The 24,295-nt window shown below is 42.1% G+C and overlaps 1 protein-coding gene across 10 annotated transcripts in view; it reads right to left on the bottom strand.

The window, feature by feature from the left end:
• The window catches only part of ZBBX (zinc finger B-box domain containing), a 336,677-nt gene that overhangs the window by 5,077 nt on the left and 307,305 nt on the right, over positions 1-24,295 (bottom strand). For all 10 annotated transcript variants that reach the window (XM_077290622.1, XM_077290624.1, XM_077290619.1 and 7 more), the window contains 2 exons: positions 10,717-10,944; positions 659-761 (listed from right to left, as the gene is read on the bottom strand). In XM_077290622.1, coding sequence (XP_077146737.1) covers positions 659-761; positions 10,717-10,944 — 331 coding nt within the window. The remainder of the gene's footprint in view (positions 1-658; positions 762-10,716; positions 10,945-24,295) is intronic.

Below are 24,295 nucleotides of genomic sequence, written 5' to 3'. Positions count from 1 at the left end.
TTCTTTTCACAGATATGCATTCGGTATGGAAAATTAGTTACTGTACATATTCCTAGATATGTCAGAAGAATTTCTCTTCCCTATAAGAGCTCCTTATTCTAGTTCATTTTCAAAACTGACTAGGTAGGCTCCAGAAATATCACATAATAAATCTGCTGCCTATCATGTATGGAACTTTTTCCCCAATTTGCACCAGAATTCTGGACCAAATTGTTTAGTATATTTCTGCATTGTGATAAGCTCTAGTAATCAGTGAAAAATTATATCTATTCTGACATGAAAATAATATTACGAAAAAAATATAATGCAAACCAGATGGGAAAATGTGGTCTCATACTCAATCAATTTTTAATGTTTCTATAGTCAGTCCTAATAGCTCACTAGAAGAAGACATCAATGTCTACCTATCTAAAAATAAGTTGAGAACACAGAAGACAGGAGAATGAGATTAAGACTGTTCTGTAGATAATCACTAAAGATCAATCAGGAACAAAATTAATTTTCTGATTTATCACTCCTTCCAATGTGCCTCAGCTAACAATTTATGTAATTTCCATTTTTGGAATTTTAATTGCAAAAACCAGCCATTCACTCACATAAATACACTCATAAAAGGCAAAATGTAGACAGGTACCCGATGAAGATTAATTATACTCACCTACTTAAAGGCACTTCATCTTCAGATTTTGCTAATCTTTGGCCATGTCTTGTCAACTGGAAGGAATCATAATTAACTGCTGATGTCTGAAGTTTCCTATTACCTGTAACAGAATAATATTTCATTTCAAGGTTTGAAGTGTGTAAGTATAGCAGACAATCACGAACCCCATCTGGAACCAAAATCTCATCCTAATATACAGAAGATAATCTCTTTTGTTTTCTCACTTGTTTTATTCCAATTCTGTTAGGCTGCTAAATAGTGATACCTCTCATAGAAGTTGTTGCGATGTTTGGGAAGTGATAAACATGTTAAATAATCCAATGATACATGAGCCAGAAAAGTATACATGCCTTATGGGAACATGAATCCATCTAAGGCTGGAAAAAAATAGCTGAAAACTGAGAAACCTGTGAAAATTCACATTGCCAGTAATTTGTCATATTTTCCTCTACCAAAATGAAGGATGCAATTCTGAAATACAGCTCCTTAATTTGGCTTCCACTGACCCAAATGGATGAATATAGGCTTCATATTTGGAAAATAACCGAGTAAAGTGAGTGTTCACACATTTACTTTTGGGAAACATCTGGCTAATCTTCTCGTGATTTGTCATCAGCATATTCCATAACCGATCTGATTACTCAAGAGGAAGGGGGACTCTATAGTGGCTCTCTACTATGGCTAATAGAAGGGGGTGAAAACATGTAAAGTAAAGACAACAAGGACTAAAGGACCATATTATTATACATTCAAGCACTGGTTTAATTTAAAAGGGTCGTCCAGCAGCTGAAACATTTTAGTTAATATTTTTGCGAAATACCGAAAATACTAAGATAAGTTAATGTCACTTTACTGATCCCCTGCCACTTCCATTCTAATGCTTCCTAGGTTCCCACTGGTTTCTGTACTTCCTGTTTAATCGGGATAGCGGTGTGATCCTTGTAGCTGCGGTCAATGGGTGGCTACAGTAGTCACACTTCCATATGGTGGACCAATAAAAATAAAGACAAGTTCTGTACTTTTTTTTGGACCAGAAGGTCATGTAATGCTTGGGTTACCTACTGCTGCAGGGTTTAGCTTCATGGTCACAGGTCCATTGTGAGATAGTGCTACCTTAGTGGGTTGGGGAAACTCGCTTGGCAACAGGAATTAAAGCACTCAGGCACGGTTTCTCCACATAAACAGTCTATCCGGTTTATTAAGACTCATAAACTGCACCACGAACAGTTCATTATTTACATCAATGGAACACATTAACCACTGATAGTCTGCTCCAATGAGAGATATATGTCTCTCGCCCGTAACCCCCTTTATCTGGAGTTACCTTACAGGAGCTTCGGCTCCACACACTGACTCCTGTCAGTCCTGGTTCCCAGGGGAAAGATGCCTCACTGGGGTCACCATCCTTGTGACCAAGGCACCTCAGATAGTCCAGTCCCGCAGTAGGAACTGTAGCTTTCCCCAACACCATAGCTGTCCCAGGCTCTGCAGATACAGACTCTCCGTGCGCTATTTAGGAAATCCAGTCCCAGGCACTTCCAACACACAGGCCTTCAGTCCATGGTCTCACCATGTGCTTCCAGGAATCTAGTCCATTCCAGGACATTCCAACACATTGACCATTCAGTCCATAGCCTCAGCAGGTGATTCCAGGAATCCAGTCCATTCCAGGACATTCCAACACACAGGCTATACAGTAACTCACACTCTGAACCATGTGACCCACACCCTGGTCACATTACATAGTTGTAACCAATGCCATAGGTGGGAGGTGGGTGTGGCTAGTTCGACCCGCCCAGCTCTCAAACTAGCCCTGCAAGCCTAACTCTATAAACTATACAATTACTTGTGGGACTACAGGTCCCAGAACAAAAATACTACAGGCTTACAGCGCAGACTCCCTCTGCGACACATACCGGCCATTTACAATCATGCCGGACACTGTTTCATTATCACTACTACAGATACGCCTCCATGCATATCCTGAGGGGCATATACAGTGCCCCCTGTCTGTAACATGGGTCACTGCATCACATCATCTAGAATGAGAAGGAACTTCATAAACAGCAGGGAATCTAGACATGGTTGGAAAGGGAGATATGGACGATTAGTAAGATTGAAGATTAAGGTTGAAGATTAGTAAGGAGGGGTTTATGCCTCAATACAAATTCTATAAAGACTTTCCTGCTCCTTATATGCACTTTGTTGTCTCATAGGACCCACAGCATGCATGTACTTACTCGAGTACCTCTGCTCCCAATAAAGCCATGCCACTGTAGTACTCCAGTATAGTAAGTTTCTATGCAGATAATTCACTGGTAGGGGAACAATAAGAATAGCAAGCAGGTGCAGAAAAACCTTGCGTACAAGTCATCAATTTATCATTGTGTATATTTCCCTTAAGACTTTTCTTTTTCAAAAGATTTGATGGACAATTTGTAAAACAATACTTCTCTTCAGCACGCTGTACTCAGCACAACCTTACACTCATATATTTCTAATGTTTACTACTGTGCCAAATGCTGCTTGTTCTGTAAAAGTGGCAAGGAGCAATATACAAAAACTGCTTTAACTCATTTCGTACTCAGTGGTTGTCAGTGCAGGCGGTTTTTAATGTGACAAACGCATGATGTGTGGTGCTCGGCCTAGAATTTGTGGGTTTTCTTTTTCACACATATTTCAGCAGTGAATAGAATAGCATTAATAACATGCTAAACTGAATCTAATTTTTATATATTACACTTCCACCCACATTAAATTTGAGAAAACTGCTAATTTGAATAAATTAAAAAATAGTACCGTGGCTTAATTATAGCCAAGAAGCTTTCTACAAGAATAATAAAAAGAAAGCAGAATAAAGGCAGTGAAGTAATGGTAATACTTAGCCATGTCACAGGCTTTGTCTACATCTATCAATTGTGGTCAATTCTCCATTTTACACTGTAATATTTATTAACAATAATATGGTCCAGCACATAATAAAGAGCTTTTTATAAAATCAGTTGGACTGCTGAAGCCCCTAAACTACAAGCTATGTCATTTCCTAAATGCTGTCTGGAAAAATAGTACAATACATACTACATACCTATGTGTATATAAATATATATATGTATATATACAGTATATATATACTTGGTCTGTACTGTATATGTATATATATATATATATGTATATACACATACATGCATATATATATATTTATACATATATACATATACAGTACAGACCAAAAGTTTGGACACACCTTCTCATTTAAATATTTTTCTGTATTTTCAGGACTATGAAAATTGTATATTCACACTGAAGGCATCAAAACTATGAATTAACACATGTGGAGTTATATACTTAACAAAAAAGTGTGAAACAACTGAAATTATGTCTTATATTCTAGGTTCTTCAAAGTAGTCACCTTTTGCTTTGATGACTGCTTTGTATACTCTTGGCATTCTCTTGATGTGCTTCAAGAGGCAGTCACCGGGAATGGTTGTCACTTCACAGGTGTACCCTGTCAGGTTTAATAAGTGGAATTTCTTGCCTTATAAATGGGGTTGGGACCATCAGTTGTGTTGTGCTGAAGTCTGGTGGATACACAGCTGATAGTTCTACTGATTAGACTGTTAGAATTTGTATTATGGCAAGAAAAAAACAAACAAGTAAAGAAAAACGAGTGACCATCATTACTTTAGCCCCTTTCTGCCAGCTGACGGAATAGTACGTCAGCTGGCAGATCCCCTGCTTTAAGGTGGGCTCTGGCGGCGAGCCCACCTTAAAGCCGCGACATGTCAGCTGTTTTGTACAGCTGACATGTGCGCGCAATGAGCGCGAGCAGAATCGCGATCCGCCCGCACCCATTAACTAGTTAAATGCCGCGGTCAAGCGCTGACAGCGGCATTTAACTAGCGCTCACGGCCGCGCGGCCGGTAGTGCTCGCACTGCTGACCCCCGTCACATGATCGGGGGTCAGCAGTGCATCGACATAACAACCAGAGGTCTCCTTGAGACCTCTATGGTTGTTGATGGCCGATTGCTTTGAGCGCCACCCAGTGGTCGGCACTCAAAGTACACCTGCCTTTCTGCTACATAGAGGTGATCTGTATGTCACCTCTATGTAGCAGAGCCGATCGAGTTGTGCATGCTTCTAGCCTCTTAAGGAGGCTATTGAAGCATGCCAAAATAAAAAAAAAATGGTTAAAAATATAAAAAAAAATATATATATATAAAAGTTCAAATCACCCCCCTTTCGTCCCAATCAAAATAAAACTATTAAAAAAAAATCAAACCTACACATATTTGGTATCGCCGCGTTCAGAATCGCCCGATCTATCAATAAAAACAAAGGATTAACCTGACCGCTAAATGGCGTAGCGAGAAAAAAAATCAAAACGCCAAAATTAAGTTTTTTGGTCGCCGCGACATTGCATTAAAATGCAATAACGGGCGATCAAAAGAATGTATCTACACCAAAATGGTATCATTAAAAACGCCAGCTTGGCACGCAAAAAATAAGCCCTCACCCGACCCCAGATCATGAAAATTGGAGACGCTACGGGTATCGGAAAATCGTGCAATTTTTTTATTTATTTTTTTTTGCAAACTTTGGAATTTTTTTTCACCACTTAGATAAAAAACAACCTAGACATGTTAGGTGTCTAAGAACTCGTAATGACCTGGAGAATCATAATGGCAGGTCAGTTTTAACATTTGGTGAACCTAGCAAAAAAGCCAAACAAAAAACAAGTGTGAGATTGCACTTTTTTTGCAATTTCATCACACTTGGAATTTTTTTCCCGTTTTCTGTTACACGGCCTGGTAAAACCAATGGTATCATTCAAAAGTACATCTCGTCCCGCAAAAAATAAGCCCTCACATGGCCATATTGATGGAAAAATAAAAAAGTTATGGCTCTGGGAAGGAGGGGAGCGAAAAACGAAAACGAAAAAACGGAAAAAGCTCCAGGGGTGAAGGGGTTAAGAAATGAAGTCATTCCGAAAAATTGGGAAAACTTTGAAAGTGTCCCCAAGTGCAGTGGCAAAAACCATCAAGCACTTCAAAGAAACTGGCTCACATGAGGACCGCCCCAGGAAAGGAAGACCAACAGTCACCTCTGCTTCTGAGGATAAGTTTATCCGAGTTACCTGCCTCAGAAATCGCAGGTTAACAGCAGCTCAGATTAGAGACCAGGTCAATGTCACACAGAGTTCTAGCAGCAGACACATCTCTACAACAACTGTTAACAGGAGACTTTGTGCAGCATGCCTTCATGGTAAAATAGCTGCTAGGAAACCACTGCTAAGGACATGCAACAAGCAGAAGAGACTTGTTTGGGCTAAAGAACACAAGGAATGGACATTAAACCAGTGGAAATCTGTGCTTTGGTCTCATGAGTCCAAAATTGAGATCTTTGGTTCCAACCACCGTGTCTTTGTGCGATGCAGAAAAGGTGAACGGATGGACTCTACATGCCTGGTTCCCACCGTGAAGCATGGAAGAGGTGGTGTGATGGTGTGGGGGTTCTTTGTTGGTGACACTGTTGGGGATTTATTCAAAATTGAAGGCATACTGAACCAGCATGGCTACCACAGCATCTTGCAGCAGCATGCTATTCCATCCGGTTTGTGTTTAGTTGGACCATCATTTATTTTTCAACAGGACAATGACCCCAAACACACCTCCAGGCTGTGTAAGGGCTATCTGACCAAGAAGGAGAGTGATGGGATGCTACGCCAGATGACCTGGCCTCCACAGTCACCAGATCTGAACCCATTCGAGATGGTTGGGGGTGAGCTGGACCGCAGAGTGAAGGCAAAAGGGCCAACAAGTGCTAAGCATCTCTGGGAACTCCTTCAAGACCATTCCCGGTAACTTCCTCTTGAAGCTCATCAAGAGAATGCCAAGAGTGTGCAAAGTAGTCATCAATGCAAAATGTGGCTACTTTGAAGAACCTAGAATATAAGACATACTGTAATTTCAGTTGTTTCACACTTTTTTATTAAGTATATAATTCCACATGGATGAATTCATAGTTTTGATGCCTTCAGTGTGAATTTACAATTTTCATAGTCATGAAAATACAGAAAAATCTTTAAATGAGGTGTGTCCAAACTTTTGGTCTGTACTGTATACACACACATACACTGTATATGTATGCATAGTTACCTCTTAACACTTAAGTTGCAAAACAAAGGAGGGAAAGTCATGGACATGGAAATCACAGGATCGATAGACATGGTAATGATATACAAATAATGATAGGAGATTAAATTTTCAAAACATCTAAATTTATTCAGTTTTGAGAAAAAGAGCAACACACAAATACACACACTTACACACCTCTCTTTGGTATGCTATTAGTGAGGTTATTAATGTTGTCTAAGGAATGTTCTCTCAGGCTGAATACACTTGGGCATGCAAATCATCAAGATTCACTACTGGCAGCTTCACTTGCAATTGCCAACCAATGATGTCCCAGATAGGATGGGAAACAAATACGGAGACGTTGCAGGCCATGGCAGCAAGTTTAAGCCATGCCAGCTGCTCACAGTAGTTTGAGCAACAAGTACTCCAGTGTTGCATTGAAAATTGACTCCTGGGACACTTTGAAGAAATTTACATACCCCTGGTTCTACAACCAAATCAATTTAACACCAAGCTGTTAGTGGAATGCAGTGGGGCAGGGCTACATTACGCTGCCCCAGACCAAAATCCTGGAAGAAGGGGCTGTGTGACGTTTCTTTGTAAATGCCTCTTTATAGTATTGTTCTCGTGGTCTTCGTACCAATCTCTGGCTATCAATGCAAACGAATCAAAAGGCAAACTCATTGTTGAAGAGGATAGACCTCCATTCCAGCCTCTATTGCTGCATTCCAGCCTCCAGTTTCCATTTAGAGACCACGTGTACAACACCAAGAAGCCTGCCCAAGCAAATGTCACACCAGTCCTACTCCCAAAATTATGGTGTGAGGTGGCATAATGTACAGTAGTCGAAGCATTCAAGTTTTCCACTCAGATACACTAACAGCTCAGCAGTACATTGATTTGCTTGGGGAACAAGAGGATGCAAGCACTGTGCTCCTTGCCTAGAATACCGTCCACCATAGATAGATTGCAGAACTGGCTAGTAACCTAAGCAAGGAACAGCACACACAGCAATAGAATTAAACAAGTAAATTGCAAAGTTGATTGTTTTTATAAACATTTTGCAATTTTACACATTCACTACATACAACATGCAAGATTTTCTCGATGTGAACATTAGACATGAAGAAAAAAACAAAAAGAGCCTTATACTTGAGGCCCTGCTTTAAATTTAATAATTTATTTTTCAAATGAGTGCTTGTAAATGTTGGTCCTTACGTGACTTTGCAGTTCAGTTGTCTTTAAAAAAAAACAACAACAAAAAAACCCTTATGTAATACGTTTCCACAGCCGCAACTGTAGATAACCAACTGGTACTAAGATGAGATAACACTATAAGAACTAGCCCCTACTGCCCAGTTCTGCCTCCTCCGGTTTGAGGGACATCTCCTCTGCCTGTAGTCACAAAGCACAGAGCCTGACAGTCAAGCAGGAGGGGGTGGCGCTGGGCGGAGAATAGAGCTGGAGTGCCAGAGACTTCAGTTATACAGCCTCATTTGCATATCAGTTAAAATGCTGATTTCTCAGTAACAGAGGCTTTGCAAAGCAATTGCTGGACTTGTCTTTGAAAGAGCTACATGCACATATAAAAAGTTTGAGGTTTTGAAATCCTGCTCACAGAGTTCCTTTACAGGATAACAATGATTACATACTGTATGTAGGTTGTAATTCTATTTGTAACTCTTCAAGGGGTTGTCCACAATTTTGTTTTGAAAAAAAAAGACAATTTACCAATAAAAAATACATTAGTTTCGCAGAGACTGGATATGTCCGTACAACCAGAACAGGATATGCAAAAATCCGATTGTACAGACAGTCACTGGCTACATCAGGAGTAATAGGGTGTTCACATGCCCATCCACTCCAGAATACAGAGGAGACCCAAGTAGGTCTATGAGGGCAGCAGCATGGGGTCAGTAAGGTTTGATTATGGTATTTTTTAAATTTAAATCTTGATGGGCTAATTTACTTGTTAAAACAAATATAGTGTTGGAGAACAAAATAACTGTTCAAACCTAGTACAGGTGTTAGGTGCACCCTTGGCATTGCAGAGTAGTTAAGTTCATCTTCCCACCTTCTAGTTTGTTCGGTAATATGTCTACCATCCTCTTTTGGATTTACAGGAGCCAGAGGAGGATGGACAGAGATGGAAAACAAGTAGGTCGGAAAGTGCACTGAATTGCTTGGCCACGTGTACAGAGCACTTGTGATTGCTTTGAACAGTCATTTTGTCCCTTTAACAATTAAACATAAGGGAGAGGGTGAAGAGTAGAGATGAGCGAGTATACTCGTTGCTCGGGTTTTCCCGAGCACGCTCGGGTGATCTCCGAGTATTTGTTAGTGCTTGGAGATTTAGTTTTCTTCGCTTCAGCTGCATGATTTACGGCTGCTGGACAGCCTGAACACATGTGGGAATTCCCTAACAAACAGGCATTCCTCACATGTATTCAGCCTGTCTAGCAGACATAAATCACGCAGCTGCGGCAACGAAAACTAAATCTCCGAGCACTAACAAATACTCGGAGATCACCCGAGCAACGAGTATACTCGCTCATCACTAGTGAATAGATGAGTGATATAATGATAAGATGATGGCCACTTGGCCCCTCATACTATCAACATTGCTTTCCTGCTCTTGTATAATCATAATGTGTGCATACTTGCTGCAAACTGAATATCCCCTACAGATAATATATAGCAATCACATGTGCAGGTCTTATTTTCTGGTAGCTGAGTAAGAAAAAACACCGTACGCACCACTAAATGAAGGCGCTCAAGTAGGTTCCCACACCATATATAGATAATAAAAAGAACTTGGCACTCAACTTGGTATCACCCAGTGGGGGATACCGCGTCGCTGCAGGCCACAAGCCGTCGTCACTACGTTTAATGACAGCAATTCAGCACAGGCTCTCTGACCAGCGCTGCTTTTACAGACCATATCCATTTAAAGTGATAACTGTGAATGTCCTTTAGGCCGGAATCACACACAGCGAGATACGGCCGAGTCTCGCAGGTTAAAAAGAAGCTCTGGCACCGGCACTCCAGAGCGGAGCGTGCGGTTGCATAGCAATACATGGAGCTGCACGCTCCGCTCCGGAGTGCCGGTGCCAGAGCTTCTTTTAACCTGCGAGACTCGACCGTATCTCACTGCAGTGTGACTCCGGCCTTAGGATAAATAAAGGGTCCATAGCAGTCTGTAACTGATGAAGGCCAAGACTGCCTGAAACGTTTTTTGATTATTTTGACTGCATTAAACCACAAAAAAATCCGTCCAAAAGTTGAGTGCCAAGTTCTTTTTATTATTTTCTGGTAGCGACTGCTTTCACCACTAGTTTTCAATTATCTCTGCACCCTAAGGGCTCATTCAGATGTCTGAAAATCTGACCGAAATCAGACTGAAAGACACAGACAACCCGAGCATGACAGCATCATAGGAATCCATGAAGCGGTCATGCTCGGGTTGGGAGAACCATGGCCAGTCTGTGCATTAGCGGCTTGTGCTCAGACAACTGGCATGGACATCTGAATGAGCACTAAGGGTATGTGCAGGAGTTTTTTTCAAAAACTGAGCAGAATCTCACCAAATCATCCAGAAAAACTCAAAACTCCTCAAAAACGTATGAGTTTCTGCTCAGCTTTCAATCTAAAAACTGAATATATGTTCTCGGCACTCAGTTTTACCAATGTCATTGGTAAGTCATATCTGGCTGTAGACAGCAGAGGTCATTATGCTTGAACCCTAAATATGTGGAGTTATGTAACTGGAGTGTACTGGCAGACAGCCGCGTCTGTAAGTGTTGTGTTCAGACAGCTTTATATAACATACCACAGGCAAAAATATAAGGATGCATACAACTATACCACATGTCTGTGTTAGTCCTTGCTACAAAAATGCCATAAACAAAAGAGAGAAGTACCTGCGTGAAAAGAATTAAATTCCTTTTCTAAAACCGCCAGCGTTTCCCTTTCATTTTCATCTTCAAAAAGGTAATCTTGTCGGTCTACTGAGTCAATCGACTCGATCTCTGAGATCTCCGATGTTGCTCTAGACATTGGTCGAGCCACTGCAGAACTAGGTCTTGAACTGTTATAAGATCCTGAGATTCGATGAATTGACTTCGAAGAATAGGAACTGGAGGAACTGGCTGCAAAATACCATATACAATAGTACTTACATGAGAATGAACAGAGAATGTTTAATGTAACCTACATTGACAAAGCTAGTAGTATGGCTTTGGCCACGTCTAGAGTCATGATTCATAGATCGTAGGTGTTTTTGAACTTATTATGAATATACAGTATGTTTCCAGCTCTTGTGGACATCACAAGTACATCTGGAATTTCGCACGTCACAATAAAAAAAAATAATTTACATAAACTATATATAAGATTTTCACACATGAAGGTTGTCCAAAGTTAACTTTAGATGTAACAAAAGGCTTTCACTTGCCTTGATTAATGCAAACTAATGCGCATATAGAGATACTGTGAACCTAATGAAATCTTACTATGACTCCCTTATTAACATATGCACACCAACTTTCTGCACATATTTACAAGTTTTGCATAGAACAATAATCATATGCAAAAATATGTGTTTCCAACAGAGTGTTGTCTATTAAAAAGATATCGCTCTGGAAAGACGTCGGAACCATGCTCGGCATCCGTATTAATTCCATCGCAAATAAAAACAAGCTTAAGGTTTTCTGCAGGATGCAAACAATATAATGGAATTATGTAATATTGAGCACACTGTACACCTCAGTAGACATAACTAAAGAGTTACAATGTCAACGCTCACTTATTTAGACCCCAATTCTGGCAATGCAAATCTTAATGGATAATATACTGTAAGTACATTACACTGCAGTCATTTTTTATTATGTCTGGCAGTAATCCACAGGAGGAAAGCTTGTTGAGTTCAATGATCCATTAGTTTTATGTTACCTGCTGTCTCACCTGCTTAACATGAAGCTTTTTCCCTGTTCATTCTTTTATTCTAGTACCGCTAATCAGGCAATTACTTTTTTTTGACAATGTAAACCATATATGGTACTTATCTAAGCCATAATCACATCATCCCATAATAAAATAGTTAGTATGATGGGATGGGCACCTTAGTTTTGCAACCATGTTTATGCTTAAAGTGTGGACTTAGGTCATGATCTTCCATAGCGTACATGCTGCATTTTTGCACAGCGTTTTTTTTGTGTGCTGCGTCTAACACTACAATCAATGTGGATGCAATTTCATGAAAACTCATGAACTATGTGCATTTAAATATGCTGTTGAACAGTTTCTTTGTGCAAGGAGTTTGTATGTTCTCCTCATGTTTGTGTGGGATTCCTCCGGGTTCTCCAAAGACATAATGATAGGGAATCTAGATTGTGAGTCCATTGGAAACAATGATGATGTCTAATGTGCTGTGGAATTAATGGCGCTACATAAATAAAAAATAAGTAAGATGTAGATACCCCTCCTAGTTCTTGAGTTCAGGTGTTTCAGACAAACCCTTTGTAACCAGATGTATAAAATCTAGGACCCTGTCACAGCAATCTCCATAGACACATATTAGTTGTAGTATGCATTGTACTGAACAGTTCAGTGTCTTTAGACATGACAGTCTCATAAGCTGCTAACTTAGCCACATGTCAGAAATGTCCAATCTGCTAGATCTGCCCTAGAAGCATTATTATTGTAGAGCATCTAGGACTAACAGTCTGAACAGCCTCAAAAAGAGAGACCATAAAAACTCAGAGAGCTGCCACGTGTTGCATCTCATGGCAGATAAAAATGACCTCTCCTCTTTTTCATCACTCTCAACCTAGTTTCAAACTCCCTCCTGAAGTGCTATCAGCACGAGAACAGTGCGTTAGGGGCTTTTGAAATAGGTTTTCAGTAGATGGGCAGTCTAAGGCCACGTTCACTTGTTCAGTATTTGGTCAGTATTTTACCTCAGAATTTGTAAGCCAAAACCAGGAGTGGAACAATCAGAGGAAAAGTATAATAGAAACATCTGCACCACTTCTTTATTTATCACCCACTCCTGGTTTTGGCTTACAAATACTGAGGTAAAATACTGACCAAATACTGATTAGACCGTGGCCTAAGACTAACATGCACAATGTTAACTGGAGCAGTGCAAAGCAGGTCTGGCACTCTGGTAGACAAATCTGTGTTTAGCGTATATCTAGCGAGTGCTACCTTCCGGAAAACAGAGCCTTCTGTAAACTTGGTGGTAGAGGGATAATAATATAGGGCTGTATTGCAGGGTTCATTAATTCCAGTAAAGGGCTTCCAACTATGTCAACAGTTTTGGAAAGGTAATTTCAACTATTCAGCATGACTTTGCCCTTAGTTTGGAAACACAGAACAATGAGACATCCAATAGCTCATGTTAAGTGTAAGGGTATGTGCACACGTTGCAGATTTGCCTGTCAAATTTTCTGTTCAGATTCTGCATCTCTTGGCAGAAAATGCAGGTAAAAATCCGAACGGATTTGATGTGTTATTGATGTGTTTATGGTGCGCTTTTTATGCAGATTTGCATGCGTTTTTTTCATGCGGATTTGTATACATTTTTGTAGGCTAAATAAAGATCTATTATTTAACAAAAAAAAAAAAAGAATTGTGACGTAATTTCTTGTCCAACCTCTTTATTTACATACTCCATTGAAGAATGGAAAAACAGATAGACAGATAGATAGATGGATAGATAGATTGATAGATAGATATGGGATAGATAGATGATAGATCTATTGTTGATAATAGATAGATCTATGGATAGATAAATGATAGATCTATATAGATGGATGATAGATCTATAGAAACATAGATAGATCTATAGATAGATAATAGATCTATAGATCTATCTATCTATAGATATATCTAACTATCTATAGATATAGCTATCTATCTATAGATATACCTATAGATAGATATATCTATAGATAGATGGATAGATATATCTATAAATAGATAGATAATACCAAGCCCGTTGTTTAGTAATAAACATAATAAAATGGTACATAGAGAGTTAAATAAAGACACACACACACACACAAAATCTGCTTTAGGCCAGGGTCACACTTGCGAGAAACTCGCAAGAGTCTCTCACCTCATTACCCGGCACTCTGACTGGAGCATTCAGTTACATAGAAATACATGCAGCTGCACACTCCGGTCCCGAGTGCCTGAGACAGTGCCGGATATGGAGGTGTGAGACACTTGCGAGTGTGACCCCAGCCTTAAACGCAATGTTTAATTTAAAAAAAAATTTGAAAAAAATGGTGTGGGCTCACGCGCAATTCTCTGCGCCAGAGAGGGAAGGACAGTGACTGGGTGTTAGGGTTGGTGGAACGCACCGAGTATATATATATATATATATATACATATACATACATATGTTGAGTAGTAGGTGCGTTCGCAACCCCGGGTCCACCGTACAGGAGAGAACCTGCTGCTAGTAAAAGACATTACTATATGGCGGTATAAGTGAACTCTGTTACTTCACAGATTCGCTTGAGAACGCTGTGCCCTGTTAACCTCACAGAAGAACAGCTACCTAATAGAGCCGACAGTGGTCATGCAGTCAGCATAGCACACACAAAACTCCTCACCGGAGGTGCCGGTATTCTAGGGGCTTATTTTAGCCAAACCCTGAATCCACATACACAAACTCCTCACCGGAGGTGCCGGTATTCTAGGGACTTATTTCAGCCGAACCCTGAATCCACATACACAAACTCCTCACCGGAGGTGCCGGTATTCTAGGGGCTTACTTCAGCCAAATCCTGACCACATGCAAGCATGACCACACTGGCGCTGAGCTCATAACTTAGGTTAATACTAGCACATGGCTGTGCAGCCATGCAAACCTTTTATAGCTGCAACAACTTCAGGACCTTCCTAGAGGACCAATGGGAGCTGCTACAGTACCTGAGCAACTTCAGGACCTTCCTAGAGGACCAATGGGAGCTGCTGCAGTACTTGAGCATGTGACACTCTACCTCCAATGAGAGGTCTTACCCTGGGCATGCTCAGAAGGGGAAAAGCAGGACTTCATCCCAGAGACATCTGCTTGCCACTGATCAGTACTGGCTACAATGGCTGAGCCTGGAAAGGCAGCAGTAATCATCCGCACCGTATCAGGCTGAGCCAGACGCTGGGACCGACGTTTCCGCTGAGCAGGCTCCACTGCGGCCGGACAAGAACGGGAGATTGCAGCGGAGATGGGTCGAGTTCCCCCTGTGCAGAGGCGGGAACTCGACCCCTAACACTGGGGGACGATATTTATAGCCTTGGCAGCTGTATATTTAGCCTTTACTGGCTATTAAAATAAGGGGACCCCCCAAAAAAATGACATGGGGTCCCCCTATAATTAATAGCCAGAAAAGGCTATGCAGACAGCTGCAGGCTGATATTCATAGCCTCGGAAGGGGCCATGGATATTGCCCCCCTGGCTACAAACACCAGCTCACAGCCGCCCCAGAATTTGCGCATCTCGTGCCAATTCCTGCACTTAGCCTCTCTCTTCCCACTGCCCTGTAGAGGTGGCAAGTGGGGTAATAGTTGGGGGTTGATGTCACCTTTGTATTGTAAAGTGACATCAAGCTAGCTTAGTAATGGAGAGGCATCAATAGGATACCTATCCTGTATTTGTGAAAGGGTTAAATAAACACACAGCCAGAATGAAGTATTTTAATTAAATAAAACACAACACAGTTTCCCATATTTATTGTTCTGCCAATCCATGCAACGCCCTCGATCTCCTGCAAAAAAAATAAAAAAATAAACCAACACAAATACTCCCTGGTCCGATGTAGTCCATTTAATGACTGTCCCACGACAATCTCCCCTATAGAGCAGTCACATCAGGAGATGTGACTGCTCTATTGGCCTCCAGTGACACACTGACAGGAGACAATGGCTCCTGCAGTGTTATCACTGAGGGTTCAATGAGTTCATTACTCTCACTTTATGGCACTGCTGCGTGAGAATTTTCCCACGCAGCAGTGCCACAAGTGACAGTATGAACTCTGCTGAACTCACAGCGGTGGATTGATACACTGCGGAAGGATACCTTCCGTCATTGTATCACCGGAGCCCCTGGAGAGCGGTCACATCTGACGATGTGACCGCTCTCCATGGGAGATCGTCGTGGGGCACTTGTTATTAAATGGATTACATCGGAACAGGGAGTATATTGTTGTTTTTTTATTTTAATTTTTGTTACAGGTGACCGAGGGCGTCGGGGACTAGGTGATTGGTGAGTATTTACTGTATATGTGAGTATGTACTGTATGTCTATATGTATGTACAGTATGTGTTTTTTTGTTTTTATTTACACAGTAGCTGGATGATGGGACTACTGCTGTCCCATTATCGGCTAGCTGTCACTGTAGCAGGCATAGCCGGATGGGACTAGTAGTCCGATCGGATGATGCCTGAGTACATACAGACCCACACACGCACACACACACACACACAGCCCACACACACCCACACAGGTACACACAGCCCCGCAGACCCATGCAGACACATACAAACACCCGTACACAGATAGAAACACCTTCTCCGCCCACACACAGTCTCCGCCCACACACAGTCTCCGCCCACACACTCTTCCTCCTCTTGATCTGCAGCGTTTCTTGCAGGCAACTCCACAGCATAACTGCAGATCTTTTTAAACCTGAGGTTTTGCTGCAGATTTGCCTGACTCAATGGTAGTCAATGGGTGCAGAAACGCTGCAGATCCGAAAAAAGAATTGAAATGATGCGGAAAATAAAATGCTGCAAATCTGCATGTTTTTTTCCACAGCATGTGCACAACAATTCTCAATTTCCCATTGACTAACATTGTTTGTGCACTACACTGCGGATTTGATGCAATTCTGCGAGTCCAAAAATGCTGCGGAAACACAGCAAAATCCGCAACGTGTGCACATAGCCTAATGGTCAAATATCCCCTTCTTGTACTTTTGACCCTATAGTTTATTTCCCGTCACACATTAAAGAGAATAAAATTACTATTTTTACCACAATTACTGTAATTTGACATTACCTACAAATGGTGATAGACTGGATTTTTGACACTACAAAAGGTTCCTCCAGAAGGACTATTAAACTTTAGCAGATCTATTGCTGTTGGAATTCATCACTTTTTTGGATTATTTCCAAACAACTTATTAGTCCTTGGTGATGATATGGCATTTGTAAAGTACACCATGATATACACTCTGCTTGCACTTAATTACAAGTGGGCATGCCATGCAGGTATGATTGCTTGAAGGAGAGCATTTCTGATGTCCCAAAGTAGGACAGCTCAACTCTGCCTACAAAAGTAGACTCTTCATACCCAATATTAGCAAAGTGTGCACGTACTCTAAACTAAACTAAAACAACTCCTATGTCTGCTACATCATTAGTAAAATGATACAGCACCCACTGCTTTACCTGCGAAGCAAATTTCCCTTGCCTATGGGACAGGTGCCAAGGGAGTTGGAGCCTGCATAGTTTTCATCATATGCATTGCATTGGGAAATATTTGTAAGAATAAAGGGAGAAGAGAAAAATATGATCTGAGCTGTCTATGAAGAAGACTGAGACCCGAGAGGAGCCTCAACACTCTGAGGACAGGAACTCAGTGTATAAAAAAAACACATTAGAATGATATTAACTTTATGTTAACATGTGTAGGAAGTGATGGATGTCAGCCAAACAGCAGTAATGAAGGCGCACAATGAGTGCTGATTAAAATGATTAAAGCTGAAGCTTTTTGATAAAGTAAAAGAAACAAAACCACTTGAAAAATAACCTTGTTCTGGTCTAGATGGAAAGTGGAAATGCTGTCTGAATATTTACATGTAAATTCTGTAACAATGCAGTTGTACATGAAATGATAGCATCCTATAAAGAGACCTTTCCTCTAACATGAGAAAAATCCCTAAAAAAACTCCCATCTATATTTTTTTATTAAATGTGTAACTATATGCTTGTAATGTAGTGTGACTGTATTAATATACTCACCTGCTGCCGCTTTCTCTGGTGTCCAGAGCTGCGCTGCTCTGCTTCTTGGCCACTATCTGGCTCACTCTGTGCTCTATGTGTGAACCGGAAGTCTCTTTTACAATGTCAAAAGCCACTTATGGGTCAAGTATGGCACGAGTGACCAGGCCCGTCTGCAGAGTGGTGACGTCACTAAGAAGCGGAGTAGAACTGCACTGGGTCATGGAGAGAGTAGTGGTGGTAAGGGGGCATATTAATACACTCACACTACATTACATCCATATTTTCATATATTTGATCACAAAAAATAGATGGGAGTGCTTCTTTAATTCATCATGTTCTGTCAGGTACCTAATTCAATCCAGGTATTCCATCATACATGTTTCAGGGACACTAAACCATACGGAACCTGGAAAAAAAAAACATGGCTGCTTATGTTCAGAATGAAAGATGCAACCATCCGACAGGTTGTGTCTGCTATTGTAGTTTAGCTCCGAGTAATTGGGGCAGAGATGATACTCCACACAAAGCCTATGGACAAATGTTCTGGGATATATACCTATTCACCATCTTTAAATTTTAATAAAAATACATACAAGCTACTTGTCACATCTCCACCACAACCTGCACCTGCGACTTCTGCTTCTGTTCCCAGACACCACAGTGTTCATTCTGCGGGCGACACTGGGGATAGAAATGTCAGAGCCAGAAGCTCTGGATGGCAGGCTCTGTCCAGTCACTAAGGTAAGAGTCACTGGGACCTGTAGTGCCATCCAGTCTGGCTGTATGGGTGTGTGTGCTTCCAGCTGTATTTATCAATTTCCTGTTCCAGCCAAATGGAGAGCACCACACCCTATGAAAGCTTTCAGCTGGCTGCTTGAAGCTGCCATATATAGCTTAGTGTTTCTTGGTAAGGTGTGCGTCTTCTCCTCCTGGTTTGTTTTTTGTATTCGTGTTTTGACCCTGGCTTTTTTCTGACAATGCTTACGGATCCTGATTTTGTCCTTTGCATGACCTCTATGCTCTGACCTTGCTTGGCATCCATTCGTACCTTTGAACAGCAGGCCTTCCATGCAGGGTCAGAGTCTGAAGCAGGCGGACACGGGCAAGTGCCAGGGCCCTGAACAGGCGGGAGGGCCCACTCGCCGTCGGGGACACAAGCGCGCTATGGGGGCCCGATGCCTGTGCCGGCTCCTGCGAATGGGCCCCTCCACACTTGCAATACTTACCTCTCCCTGCTCCACCACTGCAGCGTCTTCTGCATGCTCTAACTGCGACGTTCAGGTCAGGGGGTGTGATAACGGCCATGCCTGAGCAGTCACAGTGCAGTCAGAGATATGGAGATTGGCGCCAGCAAGGAGAGGTGAGTATTTCATTTTTTTTCATGTTTGGAGCATCTTATAGGGCCAATTACATATGAAGCAGTATATGGGACCCATTGTATATGCAGCATCTTATGGGGCCAATTTACATATGGAGCATCTTATGAGGTTGATTATATATGGAACATCTTATGGGGCCAATTACATATGGAGCATATTATGGGGCCAATGACATACGGAGTATGTTATGAGGCCAATTACATATGTAGCATCTTATGTGGCCAATTACATATGGAGCATCTTATGAGACTAATTACACATGGAGCAGTATATGGGGCCCATTATATACGGAGCCTCATATGGGGGCAATTATATATGGATCATTATATGGGGCCAATTATGTTTGGAATAATATATCGGGTCCATCATATACTGGAGCATTATATTTTGCCCATGACATACTGTATGAAGCATTTTATGAGGCCTACTACATAGTAACATAGTTATTAAGGTTGAAGGAAGACTTTAAGTCCATCTAGTTCAACCCATAGCCTAACCTAACATGCCCTAACATGTTGATCCAGAGGAAGGCAAAAAAAACCCATGTGGCAAAGAGTAAGCTCCACATTGGGGAAAAAAAATCCTTCCCGACTCCACATACGGCAATCAGACTAATTCCCTGGATCATCGCCCTATCAAGGAATCTAGTGTATATACCCTGTAACATTATACTTTTCCAGAAAGGTATCCAGTCCCCTCTTAAATTTAAGTAATGAATCACTCATTACAACATCATACGGCAGAGAGTTCCATAGTCTCACTGCTCTTACAGTAAAGAATCCGCGTCTGTTATTATGCTTAAACCTTCTTTCCTCCAGACGTAGAGGATGCCCCCTTGTCCCTGTCTCAGGTCTATGATTAAAAATATCATCAGAAAGGTCTTTGTACTGTCCCCTCATATATTTATACATTAAAATAAGATCACCCCTTAGTCTTCGTTTTTCCAAACTAAATAGCCCCAAGTGTAATAACCTATCTTGGTATTGCAGACCCCCCAGTCCTCTAATAACCTTGGTCGCTCTTCTCTGCACCCGCTCCAGTTCAGCTATGTCTTTCTTATACACCGGAGACCAGAACTGTGCACAGTATTCTAAGTGTGGTCACACTAGTGACTTGTATAGAGGTAAAATTATGTTCTCCTCATGAGCATCTATGCCTCTTTTAATACATCCCATTATTTTATTTGCCTTTGTAGCAGCTGCCTGACACTGGCCACTGAATATGAGTTTGTCATCCACCCATACACCCAGGTCATTTTCATTGACGGTTTTGCCCAGAGTTTTAGAATTAATTACATAGTTATACATCTTATTACTTCTACCCAAGTGCATGACCTTACATTTATCCCCATTAAAGCTCATTTGCCATTTATCAGCCCAAGCTTCTAGTTTACATAAATCATCCTGTAATATAAAATTGTCCTCCCCTGTATTGATTACCCTGCTAGATGGTGGCCCGATTCGAACGCATCGGGTATTCTAGAATATGCATGTTCATGTAGTATATTGCACAGCCCACGTAGTATATTGCCCAGCCACGTAGTATATTGCCCAGTAATGTAGTATATTGCCCAGCCACGTAGTATATTGCCCAGCGACGTAGTATATTGCCCAGCTACGTAGTATATTGCCCAACTACGTAGTATATTGCACAGCCACGTAGTATGTAGTATATTGCCCAGCCACATAGTATATTGCCCAGTTACGTAGTATATTGCCCAGTTACGTAGTATATTGCCCAGCTACGTAGTATATTGCCCAGCTATGTAGTATACTGCCCAGCCGCGTAGTATATTGCCCAGCCACGTAGTATATTGCCCAGCTACGTAGTATATTGCCCAGCCACGTAGTATATTGCCCAGCGACGTAGTATATTGCCCAGATACGTAGTATATTGCCCAGCCACGTAGTATATTGCCCAGCTACGTAGTATATTGCCCAGTTACGTAGTATATTTCCCAGTTACGTAGTATATTGCCCAGCCACGTAGTATATTGCCCAGCTACGTAGTATATTGCCCAGCCACGTAGTATATTGCCTAGCGACGTAGTATATTGCCCAGCCACGTAGTATATTGCCCAGCGACGTAGTATATTGCCCAGATTCGTAGTATATTGCAAAGCCACGTAGTATATTGCCCAGCCACGTAGTATATTGCTCAGCTACGTAGTATATTGCCCAGCCACGTAGTATATTGCCCAGCAACGTAGTATATTGCCCAGCCACGTAGTATATTGCACAGCCACGTAGTATGTAGTATATTGGTCAGCCATGTAGTATATTGCCCAGTAATGTAGTATATTGGCCAGTGACATAAAATAAAAAATAAACATACACTCACCTTAGTCCTGGCTCCTGTGTACGGTGCACGCGGCAGCTTCCGGTCCCAGGGTTGGTATGACTATGAGCGCAGGACCTATGATGACGTCGCGGTCACATGACCGTGATGTCATGGCAGGTCCTTCTCGTGCAGGCGCGCAGTACGTGTGATGACGTCGCAGTCACATGACCGTGACGTCATGGCAGGTCCTTCTCCCTTAGCACCGGAACCTGCCGGCGGACAGGACGCGACGTCAGAGGGTGAGAATAAGGTTTTTTTTAATTATTATTATTTGTAACATTAGATCGTTTTACTATTGATGCAGCAAACACAGCATCAATAGTAAAAACTTGGTCACACAGGGTTAATAGCTGCGTAACCGGAGTGCGTTACACCGCGCTCCGGTAACGCTGGCATGAACCCTGTGTGAGGGCTGACTGGATGACTGGAGGGGAGTATGGAGCGGGCACTGACTGCGGGGAGGAAAGAGCGGCCATATTGCCGCCGGACTGTGGCCGTCGCTGATTGTTCGTGGCAATGGTCGTGGGCGTTTTGCCACAACCAATCAGCGACTTGGATTCCATGACAGACAGAGGCCGCAACCAATGAATGTCCGGGACAGACAGACTGACAGAAAGATGGAAGTACCCCTTAGACAATTATATAGTAGATTCTGTATGGAGCAATTTATGAAGCTCATTATACTAAATGGAGCCAATAATACTGTATGGAGGACTATACTGTCCGGTTCCTGATCTATTGTAGAAGTTATGATAGATCTCACTCATGTAATGTAAGAAGCAAGTGAAATCTTTGGCATTGTACTATACCTATATTTCTCTGCTGTATCTGTGCATTATGAATTGTGGTATGTTAACACCTCTCTGACATTAAACAATAATAACAATAATTTTTATATAGCGCCAACATATTCCTCAGCGCTTTACAGTTAAACAGTTTCAAACACAAGAGTCATAAGTAACAACGTTAACAATAATATAATGATTAAAATAAAACAACCCTGCTCGTGAGAGCTTACAATCTACAATGAGGTGGGGGAGATACAAAGTACAGGTGTGTATTTACAATGATGTCCATGAACAAGAGAAAAGAAATCGGACCGCACTAACAGTCTATGGAAAGCGTGGTGGGGAACCGCTCACCTGCACAGAGCTTGCCGTCGTCTTCAATCCTGGGTGCCAAACTCCACAGAAATCCAGTGTTGTAAATCAATGAAGAGAGAAGAAGGAGCGCACTCACAGGAGATCCATTGCAGGTAACTTTTATTGAAGCACGTAGTACATCTTCACGGCCAAGGGTGCTGGGGAGGGAGTGTGGCTGTGCGGGACAACAGCTGTTTCGCGCTTGACTGGCGCTTCAACAGGACCTGTTGAAGCGCCAGTCAAGCGCGAAACAGCTGTTGTCCCGCACAGCCACACTCCCTCCCCAGCACCCTCGGCCGTGAAGATGTACTACGTGCTTCAATAAAAGTTACCTGCAATGGATCTCCTGTGAGTGCGCTCCTTCTTCTCTCTTCATTAATTTACAATGATGTATTTACAATGATGGCACAGCCATCTTCAGGGGGTGGGGGATAGGTGGAGATAGTGAATGGGCTACACACACACACACACTTACACATAAAATGACTTTGATTAAGGAACGTGATAGGTCGTTCTGAACAAATGTGTTTTGAGGGAGCGCCTAAAACTGTGAAAGTTGTGGTTAGTCCTAATTTCTTGGGGTAGAGCATACCAGAGGAATGGCGCAACGTGGGAGAAGACTTGGAGTCAGGAGTGGGAGGTACGGATTAGTGCAGTGGTTAGTCGAAAGTCGCTTGCAGAGTGCAGCTATCGGCTAGGCCGATAGACAGAAATGAGGGAGGAGATGTAAGGTGGTGCCGCACTGTGGAGAGCTTTGTGGGTGAGAACAAGTACTTTGAATTGGATCCTATAATGAATGGGCAGCCAGTGTAATGACCCGCGAAGAGTGGACACGTCCGAGTAACGATTAACATTAAGGATGGACTGGAGAGGGGAAAGTCGAGTAAGGGGGAGGCCAATTAATAGAGCGTTACAGTAGTCCAGGCAGGAGTGGATCAGTGCGACAGTGAGGGTTTTTGTTTCCTTGGTGAGAAAAGAGCGGATTCTAGGGATGTTCTTTAGGTGTAAGTGGCAAGAGCAGGCAAGGGATTGTATATGGGAGGTGAAGGAGAGATTGGTATCAAACATAACACCCAGACAGCGCGCCTGCTGGCGGGGTGTTATTATGGTGCCACCCACGGAGAGGGAAATGTCAGATTTAGGGAGGTTAGTAGACAGCAAGAGTAGAAGAAGTTCGGTTTTGGAAAGGTTGAGTTTCAGATAGAGAGCGGACATGATGTTGTAGACTTCAGACAGTCATTCGCATTCTGTAGTACAGCGGGGGTAAGGACAGGGGATGACGTGTATAGTTGTGTGTCATCAGCGTAAAAATTGTACTGAAAGCCAAATCTGCTGATGATCTGTCCAATTGGGGCCGTGAAGAGAGAGAAGAGAAGGGGGCAAGGACTGAGCCCTGAGGTACCCTAACAGTGAGAGGAAGAGGAGATAAAGTGGAGCCAGTGAGCAGAACACTGAAGGAGCAGTCAGAAAGAAAGGAAGAGAACCAGGAGAGAGCAGTGTCCTTAATGCCTAGTGACTGGAGCCTAGAGAGTAGGAGCGGGTGGTCAACAGTGTCGAAAGCTGCAGAAAGGTCGAGAAGAATGAGCAGAGAGTGGTCACTGTTACATTTTGCTGTCAAAAGGTCG

The sequence above is a fragment of the Ranitomeya variabilis genome, chromosome 2 (genome assembly GCF_051348905.1).
Source record: "Ranitomeya variabilis isolate aRanVar5 chromosome 2, aRanVar5.hap1, whole genome shotgun sequence".
NCBI lineage: Eukaryota > Metazoa > Chordata > Amphibia > Anura > Dendrobatidae > Ranitomeya > Ranitomeya variabilis.
The sequence above is the reverse complement of the archived record's forward strand: the minus strand, read 5'-3'. Positions and strand labels throughout refer to the sequence as shown.